Source organism: Scyliorhinus canicula, chromosome 6 (genome assembly GCF_902713615.1).
Source record: "Scyliorhinus canicula chromosome 6, sScyCan1.1, whole genome shotgun sequence".
NCBI lineage: Eukaryota > Metazoa > Chordata > Chondrichthyes > Carcharhiniformes > Scyliorhinidae > Scyliorhinus > Scyliorhinus canicula.
In genome coordinates this window covers 120,270,140-120,291,821 of record NC_052151.1, presented here as the reverse complement: position 1 = coordinate 120,291,821, position 21,682 = coordinate 120,270,140, and the positions used below count along the sequence as shown (strand labels likewise).

General features: G+C 46.7%; 1 protein-coding gene across 1 annotated transcript in view; it reads left to right on the top strand.

Moving 5' to 3' along the window:
* The window catches only part of ift172 (intraflagellar transport 172), a 226,127-nt gene that overhangs the window by 111,811 nt on the left and 92,634 nt on the right, over positions 1 to 21,682 (top strand). Inside the window, exons 26-27 of the mRNA XM_038800014.1 lie at positions 9,478 to 9,567; positions 10,454 to 10,551. Of these exons, the coding sequence (XP_038655942.1) occupies positions 9,478 to 9,567; positions 10,454 to 10,551 (188 nt within the window). The remainder of the gene's footprint in view (positions 1 to 9,477; positions 9,568 to 10,453; positions 10,552 to 21,682) is intronic.

Here is a 21,682-nt window from a genome sequence, read left to right as displayed (position 1 = left end):
CTCACTGTCCACCCTATCTAACCTTCTGACTATCTTATATGTCTCTATTAAGTCACCTCTCAGCCTTCTCCTCTCTAACGAAAACAACCTCAAGTCCCTGAGCCTTTCCTCGTAAGACCTTCCCTCCATACCAGGCAACATCCTAGTAAATCTCCTCTGAACCCTTTCCAAAACTTCCTCATCCTTCCTATAATGTGGTGACCAGAACTACACGCAGTACTCCAGGAGCGGCCGCACCAGAGTTATGTACAGCTGCAGCATGACCTTGTGGCTCCGAAACTCAATCCCCCTACTGATAAAGGCTAGCACACCATATGCCTTCTTAACAGCCCTATTAACCTGGGTGGCAACTTTCAGGGATTTATGTACCTGGAGGCCGAGATCTCTCTGTTCATCTACACTACCAAGAATCTTGCCATTAGCCCAGTACTCTGCATTCCTGTTACTCCTTCCAAAGTGAACCACCTCACACTTTTCCGCATTAAACACCATCTGCCACCTCTCAGCCCAGCTCTGCAGCTTATCTATGTCCCTCTGTATCCCATAACATCCTTCAGCACTATCCACAACTCCACCGACCTTCGTGTCATCTGCAAATTTACTAACCCATCCTTCTACACCCTCTTCCAGGTCATTTATAAAAATGACAAACAGCAGTGGCCCCAAAACAGATCCTTGCGGTACACCACTAGTAACTGAACTCCAGGATGAACAACTCCAGGGAATGGCCAACTTCGGTGGCTACAGAATGTAGTACTACTTAGTAGAGAAGATGCGTGGAGAGATCCGTTCAGTCCATAAGGGGGTCATTCGGGAGTCTGATAACAGCAGGGAAGAAGCTGTTTTTGAATCTGTTATTGCATGTTCTCAGACTTCTGCCTGATGGAAGAGGTTGCAAGAGAGAATAACTCGGGTGGTGGAATCTTTGATTATGATGCCCACTTTCCCAAGCCTGCTGGGGGTGCAGACAGCCAATGGACGTGAGGTGTGTTCGCGTGATAGACGGGGCTGTGTTCAGACTGTAGTCTTGTGTCGAACAGTTGCCATACCAAGCTATGATGCAGCCAGATAGGATGCTTTAAATGGGTGCATCTGTAAAAATCTGCACATTAGAGTGAGGCTAACTGCCTCGCTCTCATGTGCAGATTGCACTCGTTTGCACTGGAGTGCTGAACTTGGTGCATTTGAGTGCTACTGAGGGAGTAAAAGGATTCATTTTTATCTAAAGTCTAGTATTTATTTTATTTAGTTAATTAACTTAAAAGTTGCTGTTTGGTTTAGAAGAAGGTGAATTTTGAATCAGCTTTAAACAAGGTTCTACTTGTAGGTACTTGCAGCTGGAGCTTGTTAATTGGATTAGGCCAGTTTTCAGAGACTAGATTCACAGTATAAAAAGGATCCAGCTACAGTGCAGACTTTGTTTACACCGAGTGCTGAACTTGGTGCATTTGAGTGCTTTAGTGAGAGTTTGGTGACTGAGGGAGTTAGGTGAGGAGGGTGCAAGGTGCTCCTTTCATTTCATTTCCGCAAAGAGCGAGAAGGGAGCCAGGAGTTTACAGAATGCAGCTGACTGGGAGCAGAGTCGGAGGGCGGAGGTCCAGTTGGTCTACAGGGCAGCTATATTCTGTAAAGTAAGAGGGGATGGAGGCTAGGGCAGTTGCATGCTCCTCCTGTAGGATGTGGGTGGTGAGGGATACCACCGGTGTCCCCGCTGACTATACCTGCGGGTTAGGGAACTGGAGCTGGAGCTGGATGAACTTCGGATCATCCGGGAGGCAGAGGGGGTTATCGAGAAGAGTTACAGTGAGGTAGCCACACCCAAGGTACTGGACAAGAGTTGCTGGGTTACAGTCAGGGGAGAGAAAACTAACAGGCAGACAGTGCAGGGATCCTTCGTGGTCATTCCCCTTCAAAACAAGCATACCGTTTTGGATGCTGTTGAGGGGGGATGACCTACCAGGGGAAGGCCCTAGCGGCCAGGTCTCTGGCACTGAGTCTGGCTCTGGGGCTCAGAAGGGAAGGGGGGAGAATAGAAAAGCAATAGTAATAGGAGATTCAATGGTTAGGGGAATAGATAGGAGATTCTGTGGTCGCGAGCGAGACTCCCGGAAGGTATATTGCCTCCCGGGTGCCAGGGGCAGGGATGTCTCGGATCGTGTCTTCAGGATCCTGAAAGGGGAGGGTGAGCAGCCAGAAGTCGTGGTGCACATTGGTACCAACGACGTAGGTAGGAAAAGGGGTGTGGAGGTAATAAACAAGTTTAGGGAGTTAGGCTGGAAGTTAAAGGCCAGGACAGACAAAGTTGGCATCTCTGGTTTGTTGCCGGTGCCACGTGATAGCGAGGCTAGGAATAGGGAGAGAGTGCAGTTGAACACGTGGCTGCAGGAATGGTGTAGGAGGGAGGGCTTCAGGTATTTGGATAATTGGAGCGCATTCTGGGGGAGGTGGGACCTGTACAAGCAGGACGGGTTGCATCTGAACCAGAGGGGCACCAATATCCTGGGAGGGAGGTTTTCTAGTACTCTTCGGGAGGGTTTAAACTAATTTGGCAGGGGAATGGGAACCGGATTTGTAGTCCAGCAACTAAGGAAGCCGATATTCAGGACGCCAAAGCGTGTAGTGACGCAGTGGGGAAGGTAACACTGACAAAGGAGAGTACTTGCAGGCAAGGAGATGGGTTGAAGTGTGTATACTTTAATGCAAGAAGCATCAGGAATAAGGTGGGTGAACTTGAGGCATGGATCGGTACTTGGGACTACGATGTGGTGGCCATCACGGAAACATGGATAGAAGAGGGGCAGAAATGGTTGTTGGAGGTCCCTGGTTATAGATGTTTCAACAAGATTAGGGAGGGTGGTAAAAGAGGTGGGGGTGGCATTGTTAATTAGAGAAAGTATAACAGCTGAAGAAAGGCAGTTCAAGAAGGATCTGCCTACTGAGGTAGTATGGGTTGAAGTCAGAAATAGGAAAGGAGCAGTCACCTTGTTGGCAGTTTTCTATAGGCCCCCAATAGCAGCAGAGATGTGGAGGAACAGATTGGGAAACAGATTTTGGAAAGATGCAGAAGTCACAGGGTAGTAGTCATGGGTGACTTCAACTTCCCCAATATTGAGTGGAAACTCTTCAGATCAAATAGTGTTGATGGGATGGTGTTTGTGCAGTGTGTCCAGGAAGCTTTTCTAACACGGTATGTAGATTGTCCGACCAGAGGGGAGGCCATATTGGATTTGGTACTTGGTAATGAACCAGGGCAAGTGATATATTTGTTCGTGGGGGAGCATTTTGGAGGTAGTGACCACAATTCTGTGACTTTCACTTTAGTAATGCAGAGGGATAGGTGCATGCAGCAGGGCAAGGTTTACAATTGGGGGAAGGGTAAATACAATGCTGTCAGACAAGAATTGAAGTGCATAAGTTGGGAACATAGGCTGTCAGGGAAGGACACAAGTGAAATGTGGAACTTGTTCAAGGAACAGGTACTGCGTGTCTTTGATATGTATGTCCCTGTCAGGCAGGGAAGAGATGGTCGAGTGAGGGAACCATGGTTGACAAGAGAGGTTGAATGTCTTGTTAAGAGGAAGAAGGAGACTTATGTAAGGCTGAGGAAACAAGGTTCAGACAGGGCGCTGGAGGGATACAAGATAGCCAGGAGGGAACTGAAGAAAGGGATTAGGAGAGCTAAGAGAGGGCATGAAAAATCTTTGGCGGGTAGAATCAAGGAAAACCCCAAGGCCTTTTACACATATGTGAGAAATATGTGAATGACTAGAGCGAGGGTGGGTCCGATCAAGGACAGTAGCGGGAGATTGTGTATTGAGTATGAAGAGATAGGAGAGGTCTTGAACGAGTACTTTTCTTCAGTATTTACAAACGAGAGGGGCCATATTGTTGTAGAGGACAGTGTGAAACAGACTGGTAAACTCGAGGAGATACTTGTTAGGAAGGAAGATGTGTTGGCCGTTTTGAAAAACTTGAGGATAGACAAGTCTCCCGGGCCTGACGGGATATATCCAAGGATTCTATAGGAAGCAAGAAATGAAATTGCAGAGCCGTTGGCAATGATCTTTTCGTCCTCACTGTCAACAGGGGTGGTACCAGGGGATTGGAGAGTGGCGAATGTCGTGCCCCTGTTCAAAAAAGGGAATAGGGATAACCCTGGGAATTACAGGCCAGTTAGTCTTACTTCGATGGTAGGCAAAATAATGGAAAGGGTACTGAGGGATAGGATTTCAGAGCATCTGGAAAGACACTGCTTGATTAGGGATAGTCAGCACGGATTTGTGAGGGGTAGGTCTTGCCTTACAAGTCTTATTGACTTCTTTGAGGAGGTGACCAAGCATGTGAAGAACAAAGAAAATTACAGCACAGGAACAGGTCCTTCGGCCCTCCCAGCCTGCGCCGATCCAGATCCTTTATCTAAACCTGTTGCCTATTTTCCAAGGTCTACTTCTCTCTGTTCCCCACCCGTTCATATATCTGTCCAGATGCATCTTAAATGATGCTATCATACCCGCCTCTACCACCTCTGCTGGCAAAGCATTCCAGGCACCCACCACCCTCTGCGTAAAAAACATTCCACGCACATCTCCCTTAAACTTTTCCCCTCTCACCTTGAAATCGTGACCCCTTGTAATTGACACCCCCACTCTTGGAAAAAGCTTGTTGCTATCAACCCTGTCCATACCAATCATAATTTTGTAGACCTCAATCAGGTCTCCCCTCAACCTCCGTCTTTCCAATGAAAACAATCCTAATCTACTCAACCTTTCTTCATAGCTAGCACCCTCCATACCAGGCAACATCCTGGTGAACCTCCTCTGCACCCTCTCTAAAGTATCCACATCCTTCTGGTAATGTGGCGACCAGAACTGCACGCAGTATTCCAAATATGGCCTAACCAAAGTCCGATACAACTGTAACATGACCTGCCGACTCTTGTACTCAATACCCCATCCGATGAAGGCAAGCATGCTGTATGCCTTCTTGACCACTCTATCGACCTGCATTGCCACCTTCAGGGTACAATGGACCTGAACTCTCAGATCTCTCTGTACATCAATTTTCCCCAGGACTCTTCCATTGACCATATAGTCTGCTCTTGAGTTAGATCTTCCAAAATGCATCACCTCGCATTTGCCTGGATTGAACTCCATCTGCCATTTCTCTGCCCAACTCTCCAATCTATCTATTTTTTTTTAAAAATTTAGATTAGCCAATTATTTTTTCTATTAATGGGCAATTTAGCATGGCCAATCCACCTACTCTGCACATTTTTGGGTTGTGGGGGCGAAACCCACGCAGACACGGGGAGAATGTGCAAACTCCACACGGACAGTGACCCAGAGCCGGGATCGAACCTGGGACCTCAGCGCCGTGAGGCAGTTGTGCTAACCACTAGGCCACCGTGCTGCCCTTCCAATCTATCTATAACTCTCCAATCTATCTATCTATGTGGATGAAGGTAAAGCAGTGGATGTAGTGTACATGGATTTTAGTAAGGCATTTGATAAGGTTCCCCATGGTAGGCTTATGCAGAAAGTAAGGAGGCATGGGATAGTGGGAAATTTGGCCAGTTGGATAACGAACTGGCTAACCAATAGAAGTCAGAGAGTGGTGGTGGATGGCAAATATTCAGCCTGGAGCCCAGTTACCAGCGGTGTACCGCAGGGATCAGTTCTGGGTCCTCTGCTGTTTGTGATTTTCATTAATGAGTTGGATGAGGGAGTTGAAGGGTGGGTCAGTAAATTTGCAGATGATACGAAGGTTGGTGGAGTTGTAGATAGTGAGGAGGGCTGTTGTCGGCTGCAAAGAGACATAGGTAGGATGCAGAGCTGGGCTGAGAAGTGGCAGATGGAGTTTAACCCTGACAAGTGTGAGGTTGTCCATTTTGGAAGGACAAATATGAATGCGGAATACAGGGTTAACGGTAGGGTTCTTGGCAATGTAGAGGAGCAGAGAGATCTTGGGGTCTGTGTTCATAGATCTTTGAAAGTTGCCAATCAAGTGGATAGAGCTGTAAAGAAGGCCTATGGTGTGCTAGCGTTCATTAGCAGAGGGATTGAATTTAAGAGCCGTGAGGTGATGATGCAGCTGTACAAAACCTTGGTAAGGTCACATTTGGAGTACTGTGTGCAGTTCTGGTCACCTCATTTTAGGAAGGATGTGGAAGCTTTGGAAAAGGTGCAAAGGAGATTTACCAGGATGTTGCCTGGAATGGAGAGTAGGTCTTACGAGGAAAGGTTGAGGGTGCTAGGCTTTTCTCATTAGAACGGAGAAGGATGAGGGGTGACTTGATCGAGGTTTATAAGATGATTAGGGGAATAGATAGAGTAGACAGTCAGAGATTTTTTTCCCCGGGTGGAAAAAACCATTTCAAGGGGACATAAATTTAAGGTAAATGGTGGAAGATATAGGGGGGATGTCAGAGGTAGGTTCTTTACCCAGAGAGTAGTGGGGGCATGGAATGCACTGCCTGTGGAAGTAGTTGAGTCGGAAACGTTGGGGACCTTCAAGCGGCTATTGGATAGGTACATGGATTATGGTAGAATAATGGAGTGTAGACTCATTTGTTCTTAAGGGCATCATGGTAGCATTGTGGATAGAACAATTGCTTCACAGCTCCAGGGTCCCAGGTTTGATTTTGGCTTGGGTCACTGTCTGTGTGGAGTCTGCACATCCTCCCCGTGTGTGTGTGGGTTTCCTCCGGGTGCTCCGGTTTCCTCCCACAGTCCAAAGATGTGCAGGTTGGATGGATTGGCCATGATAAATTGCCCTTAGTGTCCAAAATTCTATGATCTATGATTAACCTGGGACAAAAGTTTGGCACAACATCGTGGGCCGAAGGGCCTGTTCTGTGCTGTATTTCTCTATTCTATTCAATTTGCCAAAAATGATCCCGCCCACAATGGGTAGGATTTACAGCACAATGTCTCACGAGATCGTGTTGGATCTTGCGAGATGTGGCAAGCCAGGTAGATCCCGAGAGCGGCTGCTCCCTGCTTTCATCGGCAAAGATTGTACATAACTAAAAAAAATAGCTTGTACGTAACTAGGGCTCAGCAAGATCCTTGCAACACTCCACTCATCATAACCTGCCAACTTGAAAATCTTATAATTATCCCTACGCTGCACTGTATATTAACCAATCCCCTATATTGTGAATATATGACTGCCAACTCCATGAACCCCTATCTTATAATACCTTTTGCAATGGCACCTCATTGAAGTCTTTTGGGAATTAAAATATACTACATCCACTGGTTGCCTATTATCTACCATACTAGTTGCATCATCAAAAAACTGTTAAAAGAAAAATTGTAAAACATTATTCTCTTTTCATAAAACCTTGTTGACCTTGATCACACTGATTTTCTAACTGCATTCACTTTTTTTTTAATAAATGTTTTTTATTGGGTTTTTGACCAAAGTATATTTACTGTTATGTGCACAGAATAAGGTATAATATATATATATATATACAGAAGAGAAGAGCACACACAAACATATTTTTTAAAAAAAATAACTGGTAGGGTATTATGCACCAGCTCAACAGCAGCAACTCTGTACAATTGGCACTATTCTAAATGCATTCACTTTGGAATACCATTCAGTGAGACATGCAATCCCAGTAATGACTGCCTTTCGTGGGAGAATTTACATAGTTATTAGGGGCATTGCTTTCATTAAAAATATTTAATTGTGAAGGAGTGACATGGCAACATAAACCATGTCAGTGCAGAAATTAAGTTTATGTTTATTTTCATGAAAAAGCACAAACCCATATCCTGCAACCCCCACCCTCCGGGTAATTTGGAGGAAACCTGTGAATCTGAAAATAATCCTAAACTCATGAGATACGTAGAGGATCCTTGACAGGAGCTACTTGATTCCACATTTACAATGCAAGTGAGGTTATCTCTTAATTTGTGAACAATATTTTTAGACAAGTACCTTTGTGAATTGAAGTTCTCTGGTTTGTGCTTTTGAGTGGATGTTTCTTAAGTTTATAACTCTAAAACAAAATGTGGGCATCACTGGCTGGCCAGCATTTGTTACCCATCCCGAATTACTCTTGAGAAGATGTTGGTCAGCTGCCTTTTTGAACTGCTGCAGTCCATGTGTTGAGGGTACACCGACAGTGCTGAAGGGAGGAAGTTCTAGGATTTTGACCCAGTGATAGTGAAGGAATGATGATATTAGCAAGTCAGGATGGTGTGTGGTTTGGGGTGGGACTGTGCAAATGGTGACCCTCCCATGCATCTGCTTACTTGTTCAACTTGGAGGTCACGGATTTGGACGGTTTTGTAAGTTGTACGTTTCCTTGATTGATGATTGGGCTACATTTCTTGCCTCATTTCAGGCAGGGTGCTGTGTTTGACTTGGCTTCTCCTTATAAAAGATGGTTTGGGTTTTCAAAGGGAGAGGAAATGTAGGTTTTGGGTATCAACTGATCTGTCACTTAATTTGTTCCAGGTGGTTCTTAACATGGCGGCCGAATGGCAATGTCACTGGGTTTAATGATCCAGAGCCTTCAGGATTGGCGTTCATATCCTGCCAAGGCCATGCAAAATTCAATAAACCTAGAATATTATTTTAAAGGGCGGCATGGTGGCACAGTGTATCACTGCTGCCTCATAGTGCCAGGGAGCCAAGTTCAATTCCAGCCTTGGGTAACTGTCTGTGCGGAGTTTGCATTTTCTCCGTGTGTCTGTGCGAGTTTCCTCCGGGTGCTCCGGTTTCTTCCCACAACTAAAGATGAACAGGTTAGATGGATTGACCATAATAAAGTGCCCCTTAGTGCCCAAAGATTAGGTGCGGTTATGGAGATAGGGCAGAGGAGTGGGCTCTTTCAGAGGATCGGTACAGCCTCAATGGGCCAAATGGCCTCCTTCTGCACTGTTGAGATTCTGTGGAGGTGAAGTATAATTTCACATTTCATGCACGATTTTCACGCATCCCATAAAGATTGGGGTTCTTCATATACATGTTATGGGAGCGGCTGAACAACTGAGAGCGCCATTTTATTGCAGCTCATTGTGCTTAGTTTTTAATGATATGACCAACATGCATAACAGAAGTTCTTACTGAAGAAGAATGTATTAATGGTTTGCAGGGTGGAAATTATATGATTGTATTTGACAAGATACGTTTTGTGACCTAGTTTCATGAACTGAACCGAAGAAACAATTGGACATTTAACTTTTTTTTAAAAGTCTGTACGGTATATACCTACTTATAAATGCTTTAAGCTATCACAGTGTGTAATTTTACAATTTGGAAGGGCTCCTTTTGGTAACTAATGCAGATTCATATGAACCTTATTTAATTACACAATGACAATGCATCACATTAAAATTGAGTGTAAATAATCTCATTGATTTATTTAGATTTGATGTAAGTATACTGAATTATTGAAGAGTTTTAAGTCTTTCATGGTTGAATAACTTGAACCAACCTATTTTCTTTTTTTATCTTCAGGCTGCAGAACGGATGTACATTAAAGCTGACCGAATCAAGGATGCCATTGACATGTACAAGCAAGTGGGATACTGGGAGCAGGCCCACAAGGTTGAATGCTGATTAAGAATAGAAATCTTTACGTATTGTTCCATCATTAGCACAGACTACACAATTCAATTTATTTGAATTCATAACTCAAGTGCCACCTAGACTGGTAGAAATGTTATGTTTCTTTCATGCGGTGTGACGAGGAAAAGATCTGGCATTCGATACCCCCTTGCTCTCGAGAAATGACAATAGTGCTGCAGGGTGTAGTATAATATATGCATCAATCTTGGATGTCCCCCCGAGGTCTCTGTCATGCTCATTAAGGGAACCTACAAATTTGGTGGGCTCAGAGGAGGTGGTCTGAGATGACACGCACCAGCCCTTGTGTTGGGATGTGCTACTTCCCATCACCCACGGATCTTTGGATTTAAGATATTGATTTTAAATGTCTTAATATATTTCCTACTTGTGACATTGACATATGTTCTGCACTCCCCAATTCCCGTAATCCCCAATTTAAGTGTCAAGATGGCAGCATTGAGTGACATTAAAGTTCAATGAGAAATTGAATTTGAAAATTCCCTAGCTAATGGTATGTTTGAATGTTTCATCTCATTATTGATTAACATAGCAAATTTTCACTGATGTATTCACCTTTAGATTTTCTGCATCCCAGTGTTATAAATATGTACACGTTTTTGGAAATACTCAGCCAAATGGATCTCAGCATCCAAATATATGATTATTTGAACTTTTTTTCTGATTTAGTTCATTCTGATACATTTATGTATGTATAGAAAAGCTCAACACACAAGATAAACACAAATTCTAAGAAATCCATTGTTTACAGCAGGTTACAGTACAGAACAGTGTAAATGCCATGCTAATTTATGATTCATAAAGATACGGTTATAATTCTGAAGCAAATTGTTTTGAACTGTTATAGCTGGCTATGAAGTGCATGAAGCATGAAGATGTGGCCGTTCTGTATATTAATCAAGCGCAAGAACTAGAGAAGAAAGGAAAATACAAGGATGCTGAAAGGTGACACATTGAAAATTATGTGTACAATGACATAATTTGTTTGCTAGTTTGTTTGCTTGTAATTTCTGCTTGGCACAAGAAGTCCATCATATTAGCACTTACCTTCCACACAAACAGCAATCACAATTTTATGTACCCACGCACAACACCCAAACATCATCCCTGCCTATCGTCACTCGCCTTTAATATCCATTTATCCCTCTTTTCTTCAACTACCTAATTAAATTATTCTCAAAGACGTCGTGCTGGATTGTGTGGTTTTCGGCGAGGTGAGGAAGTGGGTGGCCTGCTTGTTTCCGTCACCAACCTCCAGACACCCCCCTGGTCACCAACCTCCAGACCATCCCCCCCGCAGGCCCCAGCACAGCGACTCAAGTGTCGCATGGCCAGTTAGCAGCTGTCTGGTGGAACGACGGCCAATGTGGGGTGCAAGGGGGGCTTTGTGCCAATTGGGCATTTGGGTCTGGATGTCAGGCAGGAAAAGGATTATGCCATGAATGGGAAGTCGGTCATGGCCATTAATATAAAGGCCACTTCCCCCTCAATCTCTACTCATTTCTTATGGCAGGCTCAAAATTGTGACTAAATGAAGTTTAAGAAAAACATACAAATGCTGCCACCTGCACCAACAGACACTGATGTTACATGCAGCCATGTTCCTGTTGACAGGCCTTTCTTCCACTTTGTGCTACCTCTTCATACGGCATAAAGCACTCCCAAACTTTGTCCCGTCCGTCACCTGAAAAATGGAATGGGCAATGAAAAATTAGATACAGTTGACTCTTTATCAAGCTTAATAGCTTGCACATAAATTTGATACACCACCAAGACAGATCCCACGATGTTTTCTGTGACCCACCAGGACATCAGTGAACACTGAGCAACTGAAATCCTTAAAACTGACTTCTGCATTAGGGATTTATGCTCCACTCCTTCAAAGATTTAACCTTTGATTTCCTTTCAACAGTAGCTTCAACTCCGATTGGAGACCCACTTGCTTCTTCTGCCTTCAATGAGTTGGCCAGCAACAGGATTCAAGCTTTCAATGTCCCAATGACTATTCACCACCTAGCTGCTGACTCTCTTCTGCCAAGATGGCATCCCACTGGGTTTACAAGGCTGTTCTCCATCTAATCACCAGCACAATCCCAGCTGCACTAAACAGAAAACCACAACTCATGGGCTTCTGTTTGCTCTATCTCCCAGTTTCACGGAGCAAACAACCTCTAAAGCTTCTGAGCTGACACAGCTTTCAGGCTTTTCCTACCAACCTTCTTAGTGCACACCCAATCCTGTGGCTGTGTTTGAAGTTATTTGAGAAAGCTATTTGTGCCATCTCTCCACACTAGTGTGATTCTGCACCGAGCATGTTAGGAGTTGTAATTTTCTGTCTTTTCCCCCCAAAACATGCAAGCAATTATTCCCTTACACCAATACCTCCTAACTTTTCACCCTTACCTTCCTTAGCGTCCTTGGCTGCATCCCTACAGTTCCTGGTTGCTTATCAATGTTAAATACAGCCAGCCTTTCTAATATCTATTTCTAATATCTAAATTTAGAGTACCCAATTTAGCGTGACCAATCCACCTACCCTGCACATCTTTGGGTTGTGGGGGTGAAACCCACGCAGACATGGGGAGAATGTGCAAACTCCACACAGACAGTGACCCAGAGCCGGGACTGAAGCTGGGACCGCGGCGTCGCAGCCCCAGAGCTAACTACTGCTCCACGTGCTGCCCTTCTAATAGCTACTCTTTTTTTTTATAAATGTTTTTATTCAGTTTTCATATTTTATATTGAACAAATTACAAATTGTTAGGAGAGAAAAAGAACAAAAAAAAAAACAACAAACAAACACGCAAAAATTAACATACATATTTACAGGTAAGCATCTTCGTAGTAGTAACTGCGCCCGCCCCCCCCCCTCAACATGTTTATTTAGTTTGGTTTTGGGCCTTAGCTAGCCATCGAACCCCCGTACCGAACCTGTAGCCCCCCCCCCCCTCCCGCTACCTTCCCCCGACTATTCTTCCTCTTGTACATTGGCCACAAATAGGTCCCGGAACAGTTGCATGAATGGCTCCCACGTTCTGTGGAAGCCGTCGTCCGACCCTCGGATGGCAAATTTGATTTTCTCCATTTGGAGAGATTCCGAGAGGTCGGACAGCCAGTCCGCAGCTCTGGGCGGTGCTGCTGACCGCCAGCCAAACAGGATTCTACGGCGGGCGATCAGGGAGGCAAAGGCAAGGGCGTCCGCCCTCCTCCCCAGGAATAGATCTGGCTGTTCTGAAACCCCGAAGACCGCCACTATCGGGCATGGCTCCACCCTCACTCCCACCACTTTGGACATAACCTCGAAGAAGGCTGTCCAGTACTCCACGAGTCTGGGGCAAGACCAGAACATGTGGGCGTGGTTGGCCGGGCCTCTTTGGCACCGTTCACATCTGTCTTCCACCTCCGGGAAGAACCTACTCATACGGGTTCTTGTTAAGTGGGCTCTATGTACCACTTTTAGTTGCGTCAGGCTGAGCCTTGCGCACGTGGAGGTGGAGTTGACCCTATGCAGTGCTTCGCTCCAGAGTCCCCACCCTATCTCCATCCCCAGGTCGTCCTCCCATTTCCTTCTTGTTGCGTCCAGTACGGTGTCGTCCCTATCTACCAGTCGGTCATACATGTCACTACAGTTCCCTTTCTCTAGGATACTTGCGTCCAGTAGGTCTTCCAGTAGTGTCTGTCGTGGCGGTTGTGGGTACGTCCTTGTCTCCTTTCGTAGGAAGTTTTTGAGCTGCAGGTACCGTAGCTCGTTCCCCCCAGCTAGCTGAAATTTCTCTGTCAGTTCGTCCAGTGTTGCGATCCTGTCGTCCGTGTATAGGTCCCTGACTGTCAGTGTCCCCCCGTCCTGCCTCCACCTTTTGAAGGTGGCGTCAGTCAGTGCTGGTGTGAACCTATGGTTGTTGCAGATGGGAGCCCTGTTCGACATTTTGGTCAGGCCAAGTTGCTGCCGCAGTTGGTTCCAGGATTGGAGGGTGGCTGTCACCACTGGGCTGCTGGAGTGTTTTTTGGGTGGGGATGGGAGTGCTGCCGTGGCGAGGGCCCGGAGGGAGGTTCCCATGCAGGAGGCCTCCTCCGCACGCACCCACTCAGCCTCTGGCTCCTGGATCCATCCCCTTACTCGCTCGGCTGTTGCTGCCCAGTGGTAGAATTGTAGATTCGGGAGGGCTAGCCCTCCCCTGGTTTTTGTTTTTTGTAAGACCTTCTTTGGGATCCTAGCATTTTTACCCCCCCATACGAACGCCATGATGAGTTTGTCCAGCGCTTTGAAAAAGGCCTTGGGGATGTAGATCGGAATGGATCTAAACAGGAAGAGGAACCTGGGCAGTACGTTCATTTTGATCGTCTGAACTCTCCCCGCGAGGGAGAGCGGGAGTGTGTTCCATCTTTGCAGGTCCTTTTTAACTTCCTCCGTCAGGCTGGTGAGGTTCCATTTGTGGATCCCTTTCCAGTCATGGGCTATTTGGATCCCCAGGTAGCGGAATTTATGTCGGGCTTGATTGAACGGCAGCCCCTTTAGTGCTGCCCCCCCCCCCCCCCCCCCCCCCCCTTGCGGGTGTACTGGGAAGATCTCACTTTTGCTCATGTTGAGTTTGTAGCCCGAGAAGGCTCCAAACTCTTTCAGGAGCGCGATGATTCCGTCCATGCTGCTTTGTGGGTCCGAGATATAGAGGAGCAGATCATCCGCATAGAGTGAGACTCTGTGCTCTCTACCTCCCCTTCGGATCCCCCTCCAATTTTTTGCTGCCCTGAGCGCGATTGCTAGCGGTTCTAATAGCTACTCTTGATCAATTTTTAGCTGATCTAGTATCTCAATTGCTTCCTCCTCCACTATAACTTTGGCAGTATCTTATTCCTTGCAAAAGACGGCTGTTAAGTACTCATTTAATATCGTAGCTGTGCCCTTTTTTGTTTACAGCATAGAGTCCATTTGGCCCATTGTGTCAGCACCGACTTCCAAAAGAGCTAACCAGCTAGTCCCATTCTTCTGCCCTATCTCCATAGCCATCTAAATTGATCAGTTTCAAATATGTATCCAGCTCTCTTTTGAAACCTAATCCTGGAATCCACCTCCACCACTCTCCCAGGCAGCGCATTCCAAACCCCAACAACTCTGAGTAACGTTTCTCCTCATCTCACTCCTAGCTCTCTTGCTGACCATCTTGAAATTGTGACCACCTAGTCACTGACTTACCAACTAGTGGAAACAGAATATCCTTCTTTACCCTGTCAAAATTGTTCATAATTTTGAACACCTCCCTAAGGTCACCTCTTTGTCTTCTCTGTTCCAAAGAGAACAAGCCCAATTTATCTAATCTTTCCTTGTATCTAAAATTCCTCACTCGTCGTATCATTCTAGTAAATATCCTCTGCACTCCTTCCAGGGCTTTAACATCCTTCCTTAAATAAGGTGCCCAGAACTGAACACAATATTCCAAATGTGGTCTGACCAATGATTTGTAGAGAGGTAGCATCACGCCCTTGCTTTTATACTCTATGCTAAAATACATTAACTCACATTTCACTGCATTGAAGTTCATCTTCCAGGTGTCTGCCCATTTGGCCAACTTGTCAATGTTCCTCTGAAGTCGCTTAGCATCTGTGCTGTAAAAAAAAAGTGCATAGCTAAGATTCCAAAAGGAGTACTTTACACCCGTCTTTTGCACAGAATAAGATACTGAATAAGATAGTGGAAGAGGAGGTAACTGAAGTCACTCAGCGTCATCCTCACAATTCACTCTTCTCTCCAGTTTGGCATCGTCTGCAAATTTAGAAATTTTTCCCTCAACACCCACTTCTAAATCATTTATATAAATCAGAAAAAGCAACGGTCCCAACATTGAACCCTGGGGAACACCACTTTCAACTTGTCTCCAGTCTGAAAAATGCCCACCTGTACCTACCCAGTCTTTCCTATCCCTTAGCCAACTTCTAATCTATGCTGTCAAGGAACCATTAATCCCAAACATTTTTAATTGAATACCCGGGCAGTGTGCACAACGCCTTCAACCTGGCACACTCTATGATTCCGGACATGTTCGACACGCCCTCCCTCCAGCTTGGGGAGCTGATTCCTCTGGGTGACGGGGGTTATCCACTCCGATCGTGGCTGATGACACCAATGCGGAGGCCACAGACTGACCCGGAGACTGCTACAACAAAGCCGATGCAGCGACCAGGAGTGTAATCGAGCGGTACTTTGGCCTCCTGAAAATGCCTGGATCGCTCCAGAGAGGGCTCTCCAGTATGATGTTGAGAGAGTCGCCCTCATCGTGACGGCCTGCTACATCCTCCACAACATCGCGCAGCAGCAGAGGGGGCGATGTGTTGGAGAAGGAGGATGAACACCACCTCGTCTGTCAAGGAGGATGTGGGGAGGGCGGGGCATGGGACCCAGGCAGGGATGGGAGTCCGCACATCATTTGATCGCCTCCAGGTTCACCAACTGGGGGTTGGGGGGAGACTGGCCAGGGGCACGGAAACCCTATGCTAAACCCCCCCCCCGCCCAACCTCTCCTCCATCTCCTGACCCTCGGATAGTGTACTTGATCTTCTCCAGATAGAGAAATTCCGTTGGTCTGCCAGCCAGTCAACAGCTGTGGATGGTGCTGCTGATTGCCAGCTGAGCAGGATTCTCCAGTGGGCGATTAGGGAAGCAAATGCAAGGGTGTCGGCCCTCTTCCTCATATGAAGTTCAGGCTGGTCCGAAACCCCGAAGACTGCCACTGTTGAGCACGCTCCACCCTCACCCCCACAACCTTGGACATTGCCACGAAGAAGGCTGTCCAGAACCTGGCAAGCCTGGGGCAGGCCAAGACCATGTGGGAGTAGTTGACCGGGCCTTCCTGGCACCGTTCACAATTGTCCTTCACTTCTGGAAAGAACCTGCTCATTCGGGTTCTTGTCAGGTGTGGTCTGTGCACCACATTTAGCTGCATGAGGCTTAGCCTTGCACAGGAGGAGGTGGGGTTAGCCCTGTTCAGTGCTTCGCTCCAGAGTCCCCACCTACATCCATCCCTAACTCTTCCTCCCATTTCTCCCTTGCTTCGTCCAGTGGTGAGCATGTCCTCTCTGGAAGTCATCCGAATATGTCTCCGCAGTTCCCTTTTTCCATATTGTCCGCGTCCAGTGGCTCCTCCAACATTGTGTCTCTTGGGGTTCTAGGGTACCTTGTCATCTCCTTGCGGTGTTCCTGTCCATTCAGTAGTCCCAGTCTCTCCATCAGCTCTTCTAAGGTCACACGTCTGACCTCTGTGTAAACTTCCCTGACCGCTAGTGTCCCCCTGTTGCTCTGGTCAGTCAACACCTTTCTGAGCTCCTGGATCGCCTTCCCCTCAACCTCCAGCTTCTTCCTCAAAGAACAAAGAAAAATTACATCACAGGAACAGGCCCTTCGGCCCTCCAAGCCTGCGCCGATCCAGATCCTCTATCTAAAACTGTTACCTATTTTCTAAGGATCTGTATCCCTCTGCTCCCTGCCCATTCATGTATCTGTCTAGATACTTCTTAAATGACGCTATCGTGCCCGCCTCTACCACCTCCACCGGCAATGTGTTCCAGGCACCCACCACTTTCTGCGTAAAGAACTTTCCATGCATTTCTGCCTTAAACTTTTCCCACTCACATTGAACTCGTGACCCCAGTAATGTGTCCCCCACTCTGGGGAAAAAGCTTCTTGCTGTCCACCCTGTCTATACCTCTCATGATTTTGTAGACCTCAATGAGGTCCCCCCTCAACCTCCATCTTTCTAATGAAAATAATCCTAATCTTTCTCAACCTCTCTTCGTAGCTAGCGCCCTCCATACCAGGCAACATCCTGGTGAGCCTCCTCTGCACCTTCTCCAAAGCATCCAGATGCTTTTAGTAATGTGGCGATCAGAGCTGTACGCAGTATTCCAAATGTGGCCGAACCAAAGTCTTATACAACTGTAACATGACCTGCCAACTCTTGTACTCAATACCCCTTCCGATGAAGGAAAGCATTCCGTGTGCCTTCTTGACCACTCTATCCACTTGCGCAGCCACCTTCAGGGTACAATGGACTTGAACACCCAGATCACTCTGTAGATCAATTTTCCCCAGGGCTTTTTCATTTACCATACAGTTCGCTCTTGAATTGGATCTTCCAAAATGCATCACCTCTCATTTGCCCGGATTGAACTCCATCTGCCATTTCTCCGCCCAACTCTCCAATCTATCTATATTCTGCTGTATTCTCTGACAGTTCCCTTCACTATCTGCTACTCCACCAATCTTAGTGTCATCTGCAAACTTGCTAATCAGACCACCTCACTTCCTCCAGATCATTTATGTATATCACAAACAACAGTGGTCCCAGCACGGATCCCTGTGGAACACCACTGGTCATAGTTCTCCATTTTGAGAAACTCCCTTCCACTACTACTCTGTCTCCTGTTGCCCAGCCAGTCCTCTATCCATCTAGCTAGTACACCCTGGACCCCATGAGACTTTACTTTCTCCATCAGCTACCATGGGGAACCTTATCAAATGCCTTACTGAAGTCCATATATATGACATCTACAGCCGTTCCCTCATCAATCAACTTTGTCACTTCCTCAAAGAATTCTATTAAGTTGGTAAGACATGACCTTCCCTGCACAAAACCAGGTTGCCTATCACTGATAAGCCCATTTTCTTCAAAATGGAAATAGATCCTATTCCTCAGTATCTTCTCCAGCAGTTTCCCTACCATTGACATCAGGCTCACTGGTCTACAATTACCTGGATTATCCCTGCTACCCTTCTTAAACAAGGGGACAACATTAGCAATTCTCAAGTCCTCCGGTACCTCACCCGTATTCAAGTATGCTGCAAAGATATCTGTTAAGGCCCCAGCTATTTCCTCTCTCATTTCCCTCAGTAACCTGGGATAGATCCATCCGGACCTGGGGACTTGTCCACCTTAATGCCTTTTAGAATATCCAACACATCCCCTTCCTTATGCCGACTTGACCTAGAGTAATCAAACAACTATCCCTAACCTCAACATCCGTCATGTCCATCTCCTCGGTGAATACTGATGCAAAGTACTCGTTAAGAATCTCACCCATTTTCTTTGACTCCACACATAACGTTCCTCCTTTGTCCTAGAGTGAGCCAACCCTTTCTCCAGTTACCCTCTAGCTCTTTATATATGAATAAAAGGCTTTGGGATTTTCCTTAACCCTGTTTGCTAAAGATATTTCATGATCCTTTTTAGCCCTCTTGATTCCTCGTTTCAGATTGGTCCTATGTTCCCGATATTCTTCCAAAGCTTCGTCTGTCTTCAGTCGCCTAGACCTTATGTATGCTTCCTTTTTCCTCTTAGCTAGTCTCACAATTTCACCTGTCATCCATGGTTCCCTAATCTTGCCATTTCTATCCCTCATTTTCACAGGGACATGTCTGATCTGCACTCTAACGAACCTCTCTTTAAAAGCCTCCCACATATCAAATGTGGATTTACCTTCAAACAGTTGCTCCCAATCCACATTCCCCAGCTCCTGCCGAATTTTGGTATAGTTGGCCTTTCTACAATTTAGCACTCTTCCTTTAGGACCACTCTCGTCTTTGTCCATGAGTATTCTAAAACTTATGGAATTGTGATCGCTATTCCCAAAGTAATCACCGAATGAAACTTCAACCGCCTGGCTGGGCTCATTCCCCAACACCAGGTCCAGTATGGCCCCTTCCCGAGTTCGACTATTTACATACTGCTCTAGAAAACCCTCCTGGATGCTCCTTACAAATTCTGCTCCATCTAGACCTCTGACACTACGTGTATCCCAGTCAATGTTGGGAGAATTAAAATCTCCTATCACCACCACCTATTGCTCCTACATCTTTCCATAATCTGTTTACATATTTGTACCTCTATCTCACGCTCGCTGTTGGGAGGTCTGTAGTACAGCCCCAACATTGTTACCGCACCCTTCCTATTTCTGAGGTCTGCCCATATCGCCTCACTGCTCGAGACCTTCATAGTGCCCTCCTTCAGCACAGCTGTGATATCCTCTCTGACCAGTAATTCAACTCCTACACCCCTTTTACTGCCCTCTCTATCCCGCCTGAAGCATCAATATCCTGGGATATTTAGTTGCCTCATTCCATCGACCGCCGTCTGCATGGTTACCAGCGCCACCTGAAATGAAAATGAAAATCGCTTATTGTCACGAGTAGGCTTCAATGAAGTTACTGTGAAAAGCCCCTAGTCGCCACATTCCGGCGCCTGTCCGGGGAGGCTGGTACGGGAATCGAACCGTGCTACTGGCCTGCTTGGTCTGCTTTAAAAGCCAGCGATTTAGCTTTGTGAGCTAAACCAGCCCCTGGATCTCCATTTTGATTTTGTCCTTCATCTCGGTCAATTCCTTGGTTCGGAATGTCTTCCATCCCTCTCCAAGGGGTTGGGGGGTGGGGGCATATTCCAGGTAATCGGCCTCCTCTTGGGGGTGGCCATAGAACATAGAATTTACAGTGCAGAAGAAGGCCATTCGGCCCAACGAGTTTGCACCTGCTCTTGGAAAGAGCAATCTACATAAGCCCACACCTCCAACGTATCTGTAACCCAGTAAATCCATCTAAGCTTTTTTTTGGACACTAAGGGCAATTTATCATGGCCAGTCCACCTGACCTGCACATCTTTGGGAGGAAACCGGAGCACCCGGAGGAAATCCGCGCAGACACGGGGAGAAAGTGCAGACTCCGCACAGACAGTGACCAAGCCGTGAATCGAACCTGGGACCCTGGAGCTGTGAAGCAACTGTGCTAATCACTGTCCTACTGTACTATCCCTCGCCTCGTGGGTCCGCCGATTCGCTCACTCATTGCTCCTGCCCTTTTCCACTGCTTCTGGCTTCCCTGCAGCCTCTTGAGCTTCCTAATGCTGGCATATTGCTCTTTTCTGTTTCAGGATAGAATAAGTCCGAATTTGCGGGCTAAATTCATCCAAAAGTACCTATTTTATTGTATTCTGGAGGAGAGCCACCTGATGTGCGACTGCTCAGCACATCCTCGCCACCAGAAGTCCCATTCTCCGCAAATATTAATAAAGTGATCAATTTGTTTTTATTATAAGGGTCCTTCTTGTTCCCTGTTGATTCCCTTATTTCCCCTTTCTTTTATTTTTGCCGTTACATTTTTGATCCATGGATGATTTTTGGAATTGTCTTTAGGGCAGCCTGCCATTTTAATTTAAGCAGAGGAAAGCCATGGCCTGTGCCTTTAATTCAAACAGATGAATCCAGAAGGCTATTCTGATTTAAATTGGTGATTGCAGACTGGCTGACATCAGTGATGACTGTGTTTAATTGATTTGGCTGGTGGCCAATGAATTGAGCCAAAATGCTGTGCTCTGTTTGGTAACAGGTGGTGATTGTATCTGATCCTACTGGAATGTTTTCAGAGTCACGAGTTTCCAGTTTGGTTTCAGTTTTGATCCTGGCAGCCTGGAAGATGGGATCTAACTAACTCGCTCCAAAAAGGTGCGCCTAATTCTCTACAGAAGGCCACTGTGAGGGTTGACACTCTCTCCAGCGAGTCTGGGTGCCATTCACTTGAGACTTCAGAGGCCTAAAGTCGAACCATGAGCTTGCAGCAAGGTTTGATGTGAAATATAGTGGGCGCGATTCTCCCAAACAGGGAGAAATCGTAAGGCTGGCGTCAAAAACGGGCGGGTTTGACGCCAGCCTCCCCCTCCCCGACCGGGAACCGATTCTGGTCCCCGGTCGGGGCTAGTATGCCGCGGCCGTGAACTCCGGCATGCGCGGATGACGTCATCGCGCATTTGCGCGAAACCCGCGCATGCGCGGGCCGGGATGCCCCTCAGCCGCCCCGCGAATTGATACAGCGGGGCGGCGGAAGGACAAAGAGTGCGCGGGAATCGGACCCGCTGCCCGCGATCGGTGCCCACCGATCGCGGGCCCTTGGCACGGCCGTGGTACTGCCGTGCCAATCGGTGCCATGGTTGCCAAGATCCGAACTTTACGGCCGTTTTTACGAACGGCTAGACCAGGTGTGTTTGCCGTTCGTAAAAACGGCCGTAAAAGGCTTGGACTTCGGCCCATCGGCCAGCTGAGAATC